General features: G+C 32.4%; 1 protein-coding gene across 4 annotated transcripts; it reads left to right on the top strand.

The window, feature by feature from the left end:
* The first annotated feature begins 7,032 nt into the window (after nucleotides 1-7,032).
* LOC145048716 (protein NETWORKED 3C-like) lies at nucleotides 7,033-8,620 on the top strand. 4 transcript variants are annotated; one of them, XM_078997305.1, is made up of 3 exons: nucleotides 7,033-7,226; nucleotides 7,348-7,458; nucleotides 7,602-8,620. In XM_078997305.1, the coding sequence occupies exons 2-3, from the start codon at nucleotides 7,436-7,438 to the stop codon at nucleotides 8,266-8,268; spliced, it is 690 nt and encodes a 229-aa protein (XP_078853431.1). In that variant the 5' UTR covers nucleotides 7,033-7,226; nucleotides 7,348-7,435; the 3' UTR covers nucleotides 8,269-8,620. The 4 variants fall into 4 exon arrangements, with proteins under 4 accessions (XP_078853431.1, XP_078853432.1, XP_078853428.1 ...); XM_078997306.1 differs by having other exon boundaries at nucleotides 7,336-7,458; XM_078997302.1 differs by having other exon boundaries at nucleotides 7,035-7,226; nucleotides 7,589-8,620.
* Nucleotides 8,621-19,165: the final 10,545 nt, after the last annotated feature.

Raw genomic sequence — 19,165 nt, 5'->3', positions numbered from 1 at the left:
ACAACTGCCCCCAGCTCCAAGTCGTGGGTAGGATAATTAGCCTCATGAGGCTTCAACTGTCTCGAGGCATAAGCCACCACATGGCCTCGCTGCATCAACACTGCTCCCATACCCGTGATCGAAGCATCACAATAGACCACGAAATCCTCAACACCCTCTGGCAAGGTAAGAATCGGAGCCTCGCACAATCTCTGCCTGAGAGTCTCGAACGCCGCCTGCTGCTCAGGCCCCCAACGAAAAACCACCGACTTCTTGGTTAGTCGGGTGAGCGGTACTGCTATCTTGGAGAAGTCCTGAATAAATCTCCGATAATACCCTGCCAATCCTAGGAAGCTCCGAATCTCAGATGGAGACTTCGGGACCTCCCACTGCATCACGGCCTCAATCTTGGCCGGGTCAACCAAAATACCCTTCTGGTTAACGAGATGCCCAAGAAACTGCACCTCGCGCAACCAGAACTCACACTTGGAGAACTTAGCGAAAAGTCTCTCCCTCCTCAAAGTCTCCAACACCTCCCGCAGGTGCTCCTCGTGTTGCCCCTGTGTCTTGGAATATACCAAGATGTTATCTATGAACACGATCACTGACCGATCCAGCATCGGTCTGCACACGCGGTTCATGAGATCCATGAACGCGGCTGGGGCATTGGTGAGACCAAATGGCATCACCACAAACTCATAATGACCATACCGGGTCCTGAAAGCAGTCTTCTGTACATCCTCATCCCTGACCCTCATCTGGTGGTAACCGGAGCGTAGGTCGATCTTGGAGAACCAAGACGCTCCCTGGAGCTGATCAAACAAGTCATCTATCCTCGGAAGTGGGTAACGGTTCTTCACCGTTACCTTATTCAGCTCCCGGTAATCAATACACATCCGATGCGACCCATCCTTCTTTCTCACAAATAAGATCGGCGCTCCCCAAGGCGAACTGCTCGGCCGAATGAAACCCTTGTCTAACAGCTCCTGAAGCTGTGTAGACAACTCCTGCATCTCAGGGGGAGCAAGTCGATATGGTGCTTTGGCTATCGGAGCCGCACCAGGAACCAGGTCGATCCTGAACTCAACCCGCCTCTCAGGAGGTATCCCCGGCAAATCCTCGGGAAACACGTCCGGGTAATCTCGAACAATGGGAACATCATCGATCATCGTCTTGCCCTTATCCCGGGCATCCAAGACGTAGGCTACATAACCGGCGCAGCCCTGCTGAACGTAGCGCCTCGCCCTAGCGGCAGAGCAGAAGGTCAATCCTCGCTGGGGCCTCTCGCCCTGAATCACTACCTCTCCCCCACTGGGAGTGCGAACCCTCACTAGCTGAAGCTCACAATCGATCACCGCCCCATTGGGGCTTAGCCAATCCATGCCCACAATAACTTTATTCCCGCGCAGGGGAATCGGAACCAAATCCACTGAAAACTGCTCCTCAAATATCTGAAGGGAACACCCTCTATATACTCTGTCGACCCTCACGGTCCTATCATCTGCTATCTCAACCTCTAATGGACCATCCAGCTCCCCCGGAGCTCTGCTAAATCTCTTGCTAAGCGCAAGCGATACAAATGATCGGGTGGCCCCCGAATCGAACAATACCAAAGCAGGGATGCTGTTCACCGAGAACGATCCTAAATAAAACGTACCATCAAATAATATTCAAACGATATGTTAATAATTAAAAGATGAAAGAAATATACATACCCGTCACCACATCAGGAGTCGCTCGCGCCTCCTCTGCTGTCATCTGAAATGCCCTGCTCTTCGCCACCGGCGCATCAGCTCGGCCCTGCCGGCCGTCCGTGATCCTCAAGGTGGCAGGGGCGGGTGCAAGCACCTTCCCTGCTGCAGCTAAACTGGGACACTGGGACCTTTTGTGTCCCCTCTGATTGCACTGAAAGCAAATCAGATCCGATGCTGTAACCGTAGTGGCAGGGGCCGTACAATCCCTACTCATATGCCCGGTCCGACCGCACTTGTAGCAGCCGGGACTCCCTGCCTTGCACGCCCCCTCGTGCAACCTCCCACACTTGCCACACCGACCGTGGCTCTGCTGACCCCTGGACCTGTGATCTGAAACCTTGGGCTTTTTGCCCACGCTGCCTGTACCCGAAACCGCCTCCGGTTTCCTCTTCCTCTCCATCTCGAGATCAATCTCCCTCTCTCTGGCTCTAGCAATCATGTCGTCCAGTGTTTTGCAACTGGACCGGCTCACAAACATACGAATGTCACTCCGCAACATCTCGTGATAACGGGCCTTCTTCATCTCCTCATCGGCTGCATACTGTGGAACAAGAAGGGCCCTCTCCCTGAACTTGGCGGTGATCTCCGCCACTGTCTCGGTAGTCTGGGTAAGATCCTGGAACTCCCTGGCTAACTGTTGCACCTCAATGACCGGTGCAAACTCCGCTCTGAACCTGGTAGAGAAATCGGCCCAGGTCATGGCATCCAATGCCGCATCATCCCCGATGGCATGTCCTACCTCCTCCCACCAGTCACGTGCCCTGTCCTTCAGGAGACAGGACGCCAATCTGACCTTGTCCCCCTCGGGACATCTGCTAGTGCGGAATGCGTTGGCCACATCCGCCAACCACCTGGTACTCGCTATGGGGTCCCGTGCCCCGTGATAGTCAGGAGCCCCGCATGCCCTGAACTCCCTGAAAGTGAGTGTGCGCGACCCCATCACGGCCGCCATCTCAGTACGGAAAGTACTCAGTCTCTCATCCATCATCTCCAAAATGCCCTCCTTGATCGAACCGAAGATCATAGGAGTCTGCTCAAGTATGATGCGAGTAACCTCAGAAGAAAGGAACTCTCTAGTCTGCTCATCCATCTGTCCGACCTCCGGGTCTGACCCCGATCCTGATCCCCCTTCGGCATCTGAACTGCCGGCTGCTGGCCTCGGACGCAAAACTACCATTCTGAAACATATCACAACAACATCAGAACACTGAAATATTTCAAGGGATCATGATACGACTACTAGCTTCCTGGTCTTATCTTGGCCTTCCTTGATTCGAGTACGGATCCTCTGCGTCCAGTAGTATGGGCCCCTACTACCTTCCACATCTATCCGTACTTTCCTCAAGAACTGCCTCGATTCCCCAAGTCACTTCTACCGCTGCTATTCTCTGCTACTCTCATCCTAGGCTTGCCCCAAAGAAAATTCGAGCTCAATACGACTGGTCCTCAGCTGTTGTAGGTCTCCTCGCACTGCCAGTTAGCCCTCACCTGAACACCATCACATGTGATGAGGATCGGATAATCCTTCAAGTAAAAGATCCGTCCCTACAACGGTTGGACTCAAACAAGAGCTGCGCAGTAGGGCTAGTCCCAGCACTCTGGGATTATTCAAACCTGATTACATGTGGTGTAACGTGCCCACCTAATGGCTAACTCCCATTACTCGGAACCCCACTAAGCACAAAGCAAGCAGCATTCGGATAAGGGAAACAGACTCACGCAAACTATTCTTATAACAAGAAACTGTACTAGCATAGGATGCTAAGCTCTTACTATCAGGCATAACCTAAACAGGCTATCCTACTGCTGTCTACTCAATTCTAGCATGCAATATTCATAAAGCTGTAACACATAAGCAGGCACGTAAGGCATTCTCCTAAATCCTTAGTCCTATACTAGCATGTTGTTCTACTAAAACTGAAATTGAACAAATAACTTGTATGGGTAATTTGGGAGTACTTACTTGAGCTCGGTTGACCGCATGCACACACCTCTATCTTGTTAAAAACAATTCTTTCTTTCTAAGTGTTTTCAAAATTCTTTTTGTAAAAACATTTTATTAAAAATCTTTTATCTCCCTTAGTTTGAGTTCAGATACCCCCGGAAGTGTATCCGAATCCCTCAAACCAGGGCTCTGATACCAACTTGAAACAACCCAAAAATACGACCCAAAATTTTTTGTTTTTAATATAATCGAAACTATAATCAGAGTATCATATAAATAAACCATGCGTGATATGTCCCAAAATATAATAAAGTACTGTGCGGAAACTGTATCATACTACATCGGATCAACAACTAAATCAAATCCAGACTAAAGCTGAGGCGGTGGTGTGTGCGATGCCGTCATCCCGTGCTCTTTCCTTTGCTTGCGGAAGTACCTGAAACCAAAACTGAAACTGTAAGCACGAAGCTTAGTGAGCTCCCCCAAAGTTACCACATACCATACAAAACATATAAACACATATTGGGCCTTGCCCACTGCATCGGGCCGAGGCTCGGAAACTGCATCGGACCGAGTCCGGAACTGACTGGGACCTTGTCCCCTGCATCGGACCAAAGTCCGGAACTAACTGCATCGGACCAGAGTCCGAAACTGACTGCATCGGACCGAAGTCCGGAACTGACTGCATCGGACCGGAGTCCGGAACTGACTGGGACCGTGTCCCCTGCATCGGACCGAAGCCCGGAACTGACTGAGCATAGCATAGCATATCATAACAAACATACTGCATACTGCATCGGGCCGTAGCCCGGAACATAAAACACATAACACATAACGCATGAATTATGTCTGAACCACGAAGGCATCAGACATACTAACTACTACATCGGACCGAAGTCCGGAAACTACTACTAATTGGACGGGCCGGCATTGTGGCCTTAGACCCGTCCCTACTGGAAGGAAACTCACCTCGTAAGCTAGCGGATGAGTGTGTGGCTCGGAAAGCTAACGGCTGCTGCTCCTGAATCTCCTCGGCTACAAATCCATAAACACACTCGATCAATCACTAACACTACACTCAGGGTAAAATAACTCTTTTACCCTTGGTCAAAGTCAACTTACTCAGGGCTGACTCGCCGAGTCGGGATACCTAACTCGTCGAGTCCTAGACTCTCCTCTCAACTCTTACACGCTGATACTCGTCGAGTGTGGCATCGACTCGACGAGTACCCTCTGGATCCAAAAACTCAGATGATCTTCATCCGACTCGCCGAGTCGGATGAACAGACTCGACGAGTTGTTCTTGATCCCCAAGAAGATTGCCTTGGACTCGCCGAGTTGTATGAACAAACTCGCCGAGTCCCTCCATCACTGAGTCTACTCTCAACTCGCTGAGTCCACTCCCTAACACACCTCGTCCACTCGACACTGAAGAAACTGAAGAACTCGGGACTCGCGACCTGACTCGTCGAGTCGTTCTTCCGACTCGCCGAGTCGCCGCCATGCAACAGATTTTTACTCGATTTCTCTTGAATCCAACACATGCAAATGATAGATCTAGGTCCAATAAGCTGTATTATCACGTTAAGTTTCCAACTTTACGTGCACAACCACATGAATAAGGGAAATAAGGCTAAAAGATGCACAACAAGAGTAGATCCATGGCTAATATGCAATGTAACTCCAAAAAGACAGTAGATCTGGGCTCTACAACACCCCAACACTCAGATCCAAAGGTATTTCGACTTATTAACACATTCATGCAAACATAAAGCTTGGAACAAACATCAAATAGCCCTTAAAAGAGCTCTAATGGATGTTTAAGCATATAACCAGAAGGGGAACTCCGAAAATACCTCAATAAGCTCAGATTTGACCTTGGATCTTTGCACTACAACTTGTTTCCTTGCTTCTTTCTTCTTCTCCTTCTTCACACCTTCACAAAATGGAACTAAATCACTTCTAAGCTCACAAATGGAAGGATTAGGGTTTCTCACAGAGCTCTCAGGGTGATAGTGGCGAGAATGAGGCTATAATGGGGTTTAAATAGTGGGCAAACCCGGGGATTTAGGGTTTCATCCAGACGGACGGACTCGCCGAGTCCAGGATATGGACTCGCCGAGTCGCCGGCTCCCGCGTGCACAAAATGCGCGACCCAACTCGGCGAGTCAGGCTAGAACTCGCCGAGTCCCTCTTGAAAACTTAGACAATTGACAATTTATTAACATACCGAGAACGGGTCGTTACATTTTTTTTTATTCTTTCATATAATTTTCATACAAGTGTTTTTAAACCAAATATTTTATAAACTTTTTTTATTCTTTCATATAATTTTCATACAAGTGTTTTTTGAACAAAATATTTTATAAATGTTTTAAAATTTTCTTACAAGTATTTAATTTGTTTTTTTTTTTTTTTAATTTTCATACAATTTTTTTATACCTTTTATACATTTATTTCTAAAATTTCTTTTACAACATTTTTAACGTGTTTCACAGATTTTGTATGATAGTTTAATATTTTTTTATAACATTTTAAAATACTTTCATTAAATACTAATTGAAAACATTGTGTTAAAAAAATTTAAAAGTTTATAAACTTAATTAAAATGTATTAAAAAGTTGGAATAATTTTAAAACATTTACATTATATAATTTTTTTTTGTTTTTTTATTTGCTAAGTAATATATATATATTTTTTAAAAGACATTTCATACTTATTGTTACATATTTAATTTATTTAATTTTCTTGTCAGACTTTAAAAATACTATATATGCTTAAAAACAAAAGAAAAAAATATAAAAGGCTATGTAAAATATTTCACAAGACAAAAACATATTTATTAGTTAAAAACTAAAGTTTAAAATTGGTCAATATTTAATTAATATTTAAGAAATTATGAATATTTAAAAACAAACGTTTGAAAAAAATACCACAAACAAATATGAAAAAAATAATCACTATTATCAGGATAATTAACTTTTCATTTTTTTCATATTTAGATAATTTTCTTTTTTTCTATAAATTTAACCATTTAATTTGTTAATTTGTTCAAAATTACTATTATCACTAAGCAAATGATATTTATAACATGTGAAAACATATAACAAATAAAATCGTCAAATATGTACAAAAATAAATTTTTTTTTATCTAAATATGAACAAAACTATAAAATGATTACCTATGCTAAAAACAAATGAACTATAATTGTAATTTTTTTTGATGTTTTGATTAAGCCGTTGGGAGCACACCTACTTGCGTGGTTAAAGATTTCGACCGTTGGTGAAGTGGTGCCCACCTCATGATTTTCTGTGTGTGTGTTTTTGTTTCCTTTTATGCTTCTCTTTTGTCCTAACTTAACGCTCCTCCTCGTGCCGTTGAGTGTGAATCATGGCGTCTTTGCGTTGACAGATTCTACTTATTTAACGTCACTGTTAACAATCCTCTTCTTCATTGTACCAATCAGAGAAAGAGACAGAGAGAGGGAGAGAGAGAGAGAGAGAAAGGGAGGGAGGAAACGCCATTAACGGGGCCTGTGTTCTTCAAGGTAACTTTGCTTAATTTTAGGGTTTCTTGATTCTGTTATAAATGCCCAGATCATATGACTTCGTTTAGATTTTATTCATGGATTTCGTTGGTAAATATATATAATGTAGTGAAATTTGAAGGTTAAGAAGAAATGGAGGGAAAGAGCAAGTTGTCAGCACACTGGTGGTGGTTTGACAGTCAGAGCAACACTACCCCAAGGAAATCTCCATGGCTACACTCCACTCTTGCAGGTACCGACATTATTATCCTTCTTCTACAATCTACACTCGTAATTAATTAATTAATCGTATATGGATTTGGTATGAATCATATGCTTTATAAATACTTCCTAAATGTACTACGATTTGATTTGATTGATAGAACTGGACGACAGGACAGAGGCAATGCTTAAACTGATCGAGGAAGATGCAGATTCGTTCGCAAAACGTGCAGAGATGTATTACAAGAAACGACCCGAGCTCATTAGCATCGTTGAGGATCTGTATAGAGCCCATCGATCGCTAGCTGAAAGATATGATCAGGTCAAGTTTGATAGTGGAAGCCGCCACTTGATCACTCCATGGACATCGTGTCCTTTACCTCTGTCCAAATTCCGAACTTCGCATTTGATGAAAGAATCAGAGAAATCATACGACAGCTACTCTGAGTCTTTTGACTTTGACCATGATTTTGATTCTGTTGAATCTGATATGTTTGATGACCCCCAACACGCGTCTTTTAATGATGAAACTGAAGAAGAGGAAAAGAGTAGTAGTTCAGATGAAGAAGGAATGAGGTTGAGGGAAGAGTTAGAGAGGCTGAGAGAAGAAAACAAGGTTCAGAAGGAAGAATTGGTTCAGAAAGATGAAGAGAAAAGGGAGGCGATCAGACAACTAAGTTTTTGTGTGGATTTGCTCAAACAAGAAAATCTAAATCTCAAAACAAGAATTGCTAAAGATTCTTTCAAGAAGCAAAACAGCAGCCCATTTGAGTTTACAAAACTGAAAGGGGTATTTTGGGGAATATTCAATGGTGAAGCTACTACCGCTGTTCCTCTATAGGCATTCACAGGTATATTTTGACATATTCTTGATATTGATATTCTTTCTAAATAATGTTCTGTTTGTCCCCAAAAAAGTTTTAACTTTTTAAAATTTACATATTACCAAGTTACTCTTCATTTTCTTAAATATTTATTTCGTTAATTTTTTATTAAAAAATATAGTAAATTTAATTTGTTCATGTAAACTTTGAAGTGGGGTCTTGTTTTGTAATGGATATGGATATTGTTTTTTATGGGTCATTGTGTAGTGGTGTCTTTTAGAATTGGATTATTCATGTACGGTGTTGATTCTTTGTTACTTTAAGCAATGTCAGAATATACAGTCTTCAAATTCAAAATGGTTCCTGTAATTTTGCCGTGGAATGTTTGGGTTACTTTTCCTACTCTATTTTATATATTTACCTTTGTAATAATTATTTGTCTGCTCATATCTATTTTAATAAATAAATTTTTTTTATCACATGTCTTTTTTTTTATTATTTGGAAACATGATATTTTCTAAAAATTTTAGATTTTTTATTTCTATTTGTCATTTTATTGTATTTTTTATTTTATTAAATTAAAATTTCATATTTAATATATAAAATAATATATATGTAAGGTATTTATTAAAAAAAGGTTTATATATTTAATATATAAGACAATACATTAAAGTCTCATTAATTTTAATAATTCAATTTTTTTTCATTTTTCTTATAAATTTAAAAATTTTAAATTGTTAAAATTTCATATTTAATTTTTTTTAATTAAACCCATTAATATGAGTTTCACATCTAGTATTTTAATATTACTTGTTTTTAAGATTTTCAACCAATCAAATAATAGAAATGTTAATTTTACAAAAGATTGGTAAAAGTGACTTTGAAAGTGATAAAATCTACGAATTCGTACCCATTTAACAATTGGCATCAATTATCCCTACCCTATTTCCACTTAACTCTACCCCTCATAATTACATTTTATTTTTTTACTAATGATTACTTAATTATTATGTTTTTTATTTTCTTTTAATATATACTGGTTTATTATTTTTTTATAATCTTGTTTTTTTATTTAATTTATATTTACCTTTGTTTTTATGATTTAAAAATACTTTTCTTTTGACCATTTTATTTGAAGACATTATTTTAATTTACAATCTTTTTAAACTTTTTAATAACCTTTTAAATTATAGTTTTAAATTATAATCTTGCCTTCTTAAGCTCTTATTACAACATACCTTTTCCAAAACATTTTAACTATGCTTTTAACGTTTTTAATGAAGTTCCAAACCATTTAAACTTTTTACTTTTATTTTTCAATATACTTTTGTTGTTTGTAAAAAGGTTTAAAAAATGTTGCAAGTTAGTTTTAAAAGGTTAGTAAAAAAGTTTAAAAAAAAACTTTGTAAAGATGTTTAAAAATGATGTAAAATAAGTTTAAAAATATCTAAAAAAGTCTGGTAAAAAAGTAATAAAAGAGTTTAATTTTCTTTTAAAAAGTTGTGAAATAATAGTTTTAAAAGGGTTAGTAGTTTTTTTAATATTAGTTAATAAAAAACGTGAAGGAGAATAAAGAAAATATATACATCATATTATGGGTTATCTACAGAAAAGTTTCAATAAAATCCTAAAAGTTTTTTTTTTAACAGAAAAATCCCAATATTTTAAAAAAATCATATAATCTATCATTTGTTGTTCAAATATAAAAAAATATTTTTTTTTTTCGTTAATTTAAGCAAAACATCAAAATATTGAGACTTTTTTGTTCAAAAAAAAAAAACTTTTAGGATTTTATTGAAACTTTTGAAAAAAGTTTTGGATTTTTCTGTAGATAACCCTTATATTATTAGTCGTATTTTTTTTAAGATATTATTTTTATTTTAATTCTAGCCCTCCCATTTTTATTAAGCTTAAAATATATATCCTTTTAATCTTAATAATTAGGTTATGATAATATATTTCTACAAACATATTTATAATTAATTATTTATAAATTATATTTATTAAAATATTATTTATTTCATTTAATAAATAGATAATTTATAATACTATTTTTATAATAGTTGTGTAAATATTTTTATTCAATTTTTTTTAAAAAAAAAGTTCAAGCACGACACAACAATAATAAAATAATATTTTAACGCAACAAATAATAAAAAAAAGTTCAAATATAAAATAATATTTTGATGCAAAAAATAATAAAAACGTTCAAATTCATTCGCACTTAATCTTTAATATATATCCAAGGTGTTTCGGAATTACGAGGCCCACACGAAAAGCTATGTCTTCCAGGTTCTTTATTTCAATTTACCTCATTAAACTTTGATATGGTTGAGAAGCTGCATCTACGAGGAGCATGATCTGGAGGATTGATTTTCTTTTTCTGTTGTTTCTTCACAGTTGGTCGTTCACGCGTGTTTTTTTGAACCGTAGGTTCTCCAACATCAGTTTTATGCGGGTCATATATCTCTTTTAACTTTCTCCAACATCAGTTTTATCCACTACATCATCGCAATTAATATCGTCGTCTACTACAGAGGTTATATCTGAAATATCGAACTTCTTTTATCGAATCCAATGGTATATTTTCACCTGTAGTGAAATATAAAATAATTATTTATCTAATATTTAAAAAGTATTTTTCATGTAAAACTAAAAGGTTTAAACCGTTTGTAACGAAATATGTAGTTTAAAAAAACTAACCTAAAGTTTGTAACGTAATTAATAGGGAGAAACTCTGTTTTTGTTCCGATTTTATATAGTCGTTCGAATTTATAATGTCCGATTTATAAAATCTTCTTCGAAATTTATAATAATAATAACAATAATAATATTAATATTAAAATATAAAAACAATTTAAAACCGATTTTATATAACCGTCCGAATTTATAATGTCATCCTAATGTTAAAATTTTGTACGAAATTAATAATAATAATGATAATAATAATAATAATACAAACAATATTACTTAACACCAAAAAAAAATAATGAAGAGTATAGGATTAATAAATTGAGGGTAGGAATAACAACTTCCATCTCAAAAAAATATCCTTGATAAGATTCCAACCCTAACCTACTACACTCAAAAGATTAGAACCTAGCCTACTACACTCTAAAGATTGGAACCCTAACATACTAAAGAATATGACTACGAAAATTACCACCAAGCTAAACAAGTTTTTGATTTTAAAAGTTAAAATATTATATATATATAAAGTAGTATATTGCTAAATCTATTATTATTAATAATATAGTAATTGTTATTATTAATTATATTATTTCTATCATATATTATTATTATTATCATTATAATATGAAATATATATATATATATTTCATATTATAAACATATTTTATAATGTATAATACACTAAAAAATGTATATAACTCGTATTTGAAGGTATTTGTATCCGTATATAAAAGTATACTTACTCTTTCAAATATATATTTTCAATATATAAATACCTTATACCTATAAATTTTATTTATACATTTAAACATATTTTTATTGTTTTTTTATATACAAATAACGTTTTAACCAACGACCAACCACTGCCTTTGCCACCTGCAACAACGGCTGGCTACCGCTTAGAACACGCTGGCAGCCTACCGGCAACCACCTACATTAACGTTCGTCCATGGTGTAGAAAAAATAGAAAGAGAAAAGAGAGTGTTCGTGGGGAAGAAATATCGATAGAGACATTGGTTGAATGACAACAATGATCAGATTGCGATAGTTCTCTCTCATATTTAATTCATTTCTCTTATTTATATATATATATATATATATATATATATATATATATATATATATATATATATATATATATATATATATATATATATGATTGATATGTATGAATGATTCCGTACCAATCATTTTAATTATTTTAATAAAGTAATTAGTGCATATTTCATGTTGAAGATATAATGAGTAATTTGAAAATGACCCAAGGTTTGATACTATGTTTTTCTTATCACATAGAAAGTTGTATTAAGGGAAAAAATAATAGGCTTGGGTCAAAAAGTTAAGTGTACAATGTCCAAAAACCCATACCCCTTATTTAAAAATTTAAAGTTGGTTTATAGAATCTCTTAAAAAAAGAGATAACATAAACTTAGCGTGTGAATTAATAATAGTTAAGAACATAATGGTAGTAACTTGCCGAAAAATATCAATGTTTTAAAAATTTTCTAATTTTCGAAATTTTCATGATTTATAATGGTAAAAGTGGTATAAATGATTATAGTAAAAGATGTTTCGAAATTAACATCCTAGTAAGACAAAATTACAAAAATGATTCCTGTGGTTTGCCAAAAGTCACAAAGTCAGTCCCTGGTAATTTTTTTTGATGTAAATGATCCTTGTGGTTTGTAAAACTTGCAAAGATGGCCCTTTTTACTAACACCGTTAATATTCAACCGTTAGGGACTGAATCTGAAAGGGTATTTTTGTCTTTTCAAGTATAAAAAGACTAAATTCGTTACATTTGGAAAACCACAGGGACCATTTTTAAAGTTTGCTTGTAAAAATAAATTTAGTTGCTGAAGGAAGGGGGACAAGGGTCGAACTCAAGACCTTCCCTTACATTCCCAAAGCCTTAACCACTAGAGCTAAATGTTCACTTGGTTATTTTCTCCTAAAACCAATTTATATTATAACGAAAACGTTAATACATAAATAAAAAAAATTAAAAAAAAAAATTACATAATTTTTTTTAAATAAAACAAAAATGTATTTTAGCCATATTATAAAAAAAAATAGTTTTTACAAACAATTTGTATGTATTTTTATGTATTTATTTTACGTAAAATATATTTTTTTTATGTCTTTAAAAAATACGTTTTCGTATAAAAAATATGTTTTCGTAAAATATATTTTTTCATGTCTTTGAAATAAAAATAATTAACGCTCCTCATGACATAAAAAAATGTTTAAATTCTTTTAAGTAGCTAATTCTAAAACCGTTGTTTCGGTTATATGTATTAGAAACAATATAACAACGCTTTTGTTATTTATCTAAACAAGTTATACGGTTTTTTTTATGTCAAGAGTAGTAATAATTATCGTTATTTCAAAAAGATATATCACTATTTCTTTTCATCTTCATTTTAACCATACGATTTAGAACTTGAGATTAAGATGAAATACGTATTTTAAATAAGATATATAATCGAATTGGTTTTTTATGTTTTTTTTAAATAAATATAACCGAAGAATGGTTTTCAAAAAACCGATTGGACCAATTTGGTTATATATCTTATTTAAAATACGTATTTCATCTTTTTTAAATACATATAATCGAAAATCGGTTTTCTGAAAACCGTTTTTGGGTTATATGTATTTTAAAAAATATAAAAAAAACTATTCGGTTATATATCTTATTTAAAATACGCATTTTATCTTAATTGCAAGTTCTAAATCGTATGGTTAAAATGAAGATGAAAAGAAATAGTGACATATCTTTATGAAATAACGATAATCAATACTACTTTTGACATTAAAAAAAAAAAAAAAAAAAAAAAGACGTGTACGAAAACATATGTTTTATAAGAAAATGTATTTTTTAAATACATAAAAAAAATATTTTTTACATAAAATAAATACATAAAAATACATAGAAATTGTTTGTAAGAAACTATTTTTTTTTATAATACACCTAAAATACATTTTTGTTTTATTTGAAAAAAATTATGTGAAAAAAATGTTTTTTTTTATTTATTTTTTATTTATGTATTAATGTTTTCGTTATAATATATAACGGTTTTAGGAGTATGTAACCATGTGAGCATTTAGCTATAGTGGTTAATGCTTGAGAATGCAAAGGGGATGTGAGAGTTCGATTCTTCCCAACTTCTTTTAGCCAATTAATTTATTTTTCCAAACAAACTTCAAAAATGGTCCCTATGGTTTTCTAAATGTCACGAATTCAGCCCTTTTATACTTGAAAAGACGAAAATGCCCTTTCAGATTCAGTCCTTAACGGCTGAACACTAACGGTGTTAGTAAAAAGGGCCATCTTTGCAAGTTTTACAAACCACAAGGATCATTTACATAAAAAAAAATTAGCAGGGACTGATATTGTGACTTTTGGCAAACCACAGGGACCATTTTTGTAATTTTGTCTCCTAGTAATGTAGTATAAACAAATTATGACCAAAAGGTTCTGAAATGACATGCTCAAACTCAAGAAATCATATTTAAGAAAAGTGGAAAACCTAAATGAGAAATTTTCAAAATGGAAAAGATGATTATTATGCCCTTACTGAGCATATATGATGTCACACCCAAAAACCGAGAACGGTGGAATACGTTCTGGGGTGGAGGACGTCATGTCAAGTATCACAACATATGCCATATAGTAATCAAAGTACAATAACCATTGTATTAATAGTAATAATTTTATATAGGTTACATTTCATAGCAACATCAAAGTAAATACAGAACATAACATAGATGCAGCTTGGTTCTAGGCTGACTTCGCAAAAGCTCCCGGGATGTACATGTCTACCGATGACCTGAGAATACAAGTTATCTACTCTAATAAATGAAGGTTTATTTGCCACATGTCCTCTTCTCCTTCATTTGGACACATGATATTTTCTATAATTTTTAGATTTTCTATTTTCCACTTGTTATTTTATTGTATTTTTCATTTTATTAAATTAAAATTCCGTATTTAATATGTAAGATAATATATATGTAAGGTATTTATTAAAAAATGGTTTATTTATGTAATGTATTCAATAAATTAAAGTCTCATTAATTTTAATAATTCATTTTTTTTCATTTTTCTTATAAATTCAAAATTTTCAAATTGTTAAAATTTCATATTTTTTTTTAATTAAACTCATGTAATACATGGATCTCATATCCAGTATTTTAATATTACTTGCTTTTAAAATTTTCAACCAACCAAAGAACAGAAATGTTAATTTTACAAAAAGTTGGTAAAAGTGACTTTGAAAGTGATGAAATCTTTCAATTGTGTCACAGGCATCTACAAGGTATCTACGAATTAGTGCACATTTAACCATTGACATCAATTATCCCTACTCTATTTCCACTTAACCCTACCTCTCATAATTACATTTTACTTTTTTAATAATGATTACTTAATTATTATGTTTTTTTAATTTTCTTTTAATATATATTGGTTTATTATTTTTTTATTAATCTTGTTTTTTTATTTAATTTATATTTACCTTTGTTTTTATGAATTAAAATACTTTTTTTTACCATTTTATTTGAAGACATTATTTTAATTTACAATCTTTTTAAACTTTTCAATAACGTTTTAAATCATAGTTTTTAAATTTTTTTTGTAATATTCTTTCAAACATTTAAACTTTATTACAAGTCTTCTTAAGCTCTTTTTATACCATACCTTTTCCAAAACATTTACCTACGCTTTTAACGTTTTTAATGAAGTTCCAAACCATTTAAACTTTTTACTTTTATTTTTCAATATACTTTTATTGTTTGTAAAAAGGTTTAAAAAATGTTGCAAGTTAGTTCTAAAAGGTTAGTAAAAAAGTTATTAAAAAAAAAAACTTTGTAAAGACGTTTAAAAATGATGTAAAATAAATTTAAAAATATTTAAAAAAGTTTTGTAAAAAAGTAATATGAGATTGTAATTTTCTTTTAAAAAGTTGTGAAATAATTTGTAGGAAAGTTTGTAAAAATAGTTTTAAAAGGGTTATTAGTTTTTTTAATGTATAATTAGTTAATAAAAAACGTGAAGGGGAATAAAGAAAATATATACATCATATTATTAGTCGCATTTTTTTATTAAGATATTATTTTTATTTTAATTTTAGCACTCCCATTTTTATTAAGCTTACAATATATATCCTTTTAATCTTAATAATTAGGTTATGATGATATATTTCTACAAAAATATTTATAATTAATTATTTATAAATTATATTTACTAAAATATTATTTATTTAATTTATTAAACAGATAATTTATAATACTATTTTTATAATAGATGCGTAAATATTTTTATTCAATTTTTTTAAAAAAAAAGTTCAAACACGACACAACAATAATAAAATAATATTTTAACGCAACAAATAATAAAAAAAGTTCAAATATAAAATAATATTTTGACGCAAAAAATAATAAAAAAAGTTCAAAAATACATTCGCACTTAGTCTTTAATATGTATCCAAGGTGTTTCGGAATTACGAGGCCCACACGAAAAGCTATGTCTTTCATGTTCTTTATTTAAATTCACCTCATTAAACTCTGATGTGGTTGGGAAGCTGCATCTACAAGGAGCATGATCTGGACGATTGGTTTTCTTTTTCTGTTGTTTCTTCACACTTGGTCGTCCACGCGTGTTTTTTTGAACCGTAGGTTCTCCAACATCAGTTTTATGCAGGTCATATATCTCTTCTAGCTTTCTCCTATAAAACATTTTCCCGGCTTTTGGTTGTTTGTTGAAGTTTTCTTTAAATTTATCCACTACATCGCAATTAATATCGTCGTCTACTACAGACGTCATATCTGAAATATCAAGCTTCCTCCAAAAGATATCTATCGAATCCAATGGTATATTTTCAATTGCAGTGAAATATGAAATAATTATTTATCTAATATTTAAAAAGTATTTTTCACGTAAAACTAAACGGTTTAAACCGTTTGTAACGAAATATGTAGTTTAAAAAAAGTAACCAAAAGTTTGTAACGTAATTAATATGGAGAAATTTTGTTTTTGTTCCGATTTTATATAGTCGTTCGAATTTATAATGCCCGATTTATAAAATGTTCTTCGAAATTTATAATAATAATAACAATATTAATATTAATATTAAAATATAAAAACAATTTAAAACCGATTTTATATAGCCCTCCGAATTTATAATGTCTTCGTAATGTTAAAATTTTGTACGAAATTAATAATAATAATAATAATAATAATAATAATAACAATACAAACAATGTTACTTAACACCAAAAAAAATAATGAAGAGTGTAGGATTAATAAATTGAGAGTAGGAATAACAACTCTCCTTTCAAAAATATGTCATTGACAAGATTTTAACTCTAACCTACTATACTCAAAAATTTGGAACCCTAACCTATTACACTCAAAAGATTGGAACCCTAGCCTAATAAAGAATATGGCTATGAAATTACAACCAAGCTATACAACTTTTTGATTTTAAAAGCTAAAATATTATATATAAAGTAGTATATTGCTAAATCTATTATTATTAATAATATAGTAATTGTTATTATTATTTATATTATTTCTATCATATATTATTATTATATTATTAATATTATATATATTACCGTTATTATCATTATAATATGAAAAACATATATATATATATATATATATATATATATATATATATATATATATATATATATATATATATATATATATATATAAACATATTTTATAACGTATAATACACTTAAAAATGTATATAACTCGTATTTGAAGGTATTTTTATCCGTATATAAAAGTATACTTACTCTTTCAAATATATATTTTCAATATATAAATACCTTATACCTTTAAATTTTATTTATACATTTAAACATATTTTTATTGTTTTTTTATATATAAAGAACGTTTTAGCCAACGACCAACCACTGCCTTTGCCACCTGCAACAACGGCTGGCTACCGCTTAGAACACGTCGGCAGCCTACCGGCAACCACCTACATTAATGTTCGTCCATGGTGTAGAAAAAATAGAAAGAGAAAAGAGAGTGTTCGCGAGGAAGAAATATCGATAGGAAAAAATAGATGGAGATATAGACCGAGCAACATTGGTTCAATGACAACAATGACCTGATGGCGACAGTTCTCTCTCATATTTAATTCATTTCTTATATATATATATATATATATATATATATATATATATATATATATATATATATATATATATATATATATATATATTTTCAATAGTTTCAAAAATTCATTATTATCTTCCTCTTACATCACATTTTTATCGAACACCTACTGGGCTATATATATTATAGTTGAAAATGGAAATTATGTAAAAGGAAGATAAATGTGAAACTTATAAATATCTTAGAAGTAAATCAATTTAGAAGTTGAATTATAAAAATAATAGACAATTACAATGTATATATATGATAGAAAACCATGTAATAGAATGGGTTTGAGTACCTAAGCTTATATACCCTTAAGGGTATATTCACTTTTCCCTATATATATATATATATATATATATATATATATATATATATATATATATATATATATATATATATATATATATATATATATAGTTAGGTTATTTTGTTTTAATATGTATGATTGATTCTGTACCAATCATTTTAGTTATTTTAATAAATTAATTAATGCATATTTCATGTTGAAGATATAATGAGTATTTTGAAAATGATCCAAGGTTTGATACTATATTTTTCTTATCACATAGAAAGTTGTATTAAGGGAAAGAAATAATAGACCTGGGTCAAAAAGCTAAGTGTACATTGTTCAAAAACTTAGCGTGTGAATTAATAATAGTTAAAAATTTAAACTTGGTTTATATAATCTTAGATAACATAAACTTAGCGTGTGAATTAATAATAGTTAAGACATAATGGTAGTAACTTGCCGAAAAATATCAAAGTTTTAAAAAATTTCTAGTTTTGGAAATTTTCATGATTTATAATGCGAAAAGTGGCATAAATGATTATAGTAAAAGATGTTTCGAAATTAATATCCTAGTAATGTAGTATAAACATATTATGGTCAAAAGGTTCTGAAATGACATGCTCAAACTCAAGAAATCATATTTAGGAAAAGTGGAAAACCTAAATGAGAAATTTTCAAAATGGAAAAGATGATTATTATGCCCTTACTGAGCATATATGATGTTACACCCCAAAACCGAGAACGGTGGAATACG

This window comes from Lactuca saligna, chromosome 5 (assembly GCF_052625555.1).
Source record: "Lactuca saligna cultivar CGN05327 chromosome 5, ASM5262555v1, whole genome shotgun sequence".
NCBI classification, from domain to species: Eukaryota; Viridiplantae; Streptophyta; class Magnoliopsida; order Asterales; family Asteraceae; genus Lactuca; species Lactuca saligna.
This window is presented reverse-complemented; position numbering and strand designations above follow the sequence as displayed.

Bases quoted from the DNA above. Each gene is read 5' to 3' on its own strand.
- LOC145048716 (XM_078997302.1), top strand. From the start codon at position 7,359: ATGGAGGGAAAGAGCAAGTTGTCAGCACACTGGTGGTGGTTTGACAGT. The intron at 7,459-7,588 runs GTACCGACATTA...TTTGATTGATAG, and splicing joins GCTACACTCCACTCTTGCAG to AACTGGACGACAGGACAGAG.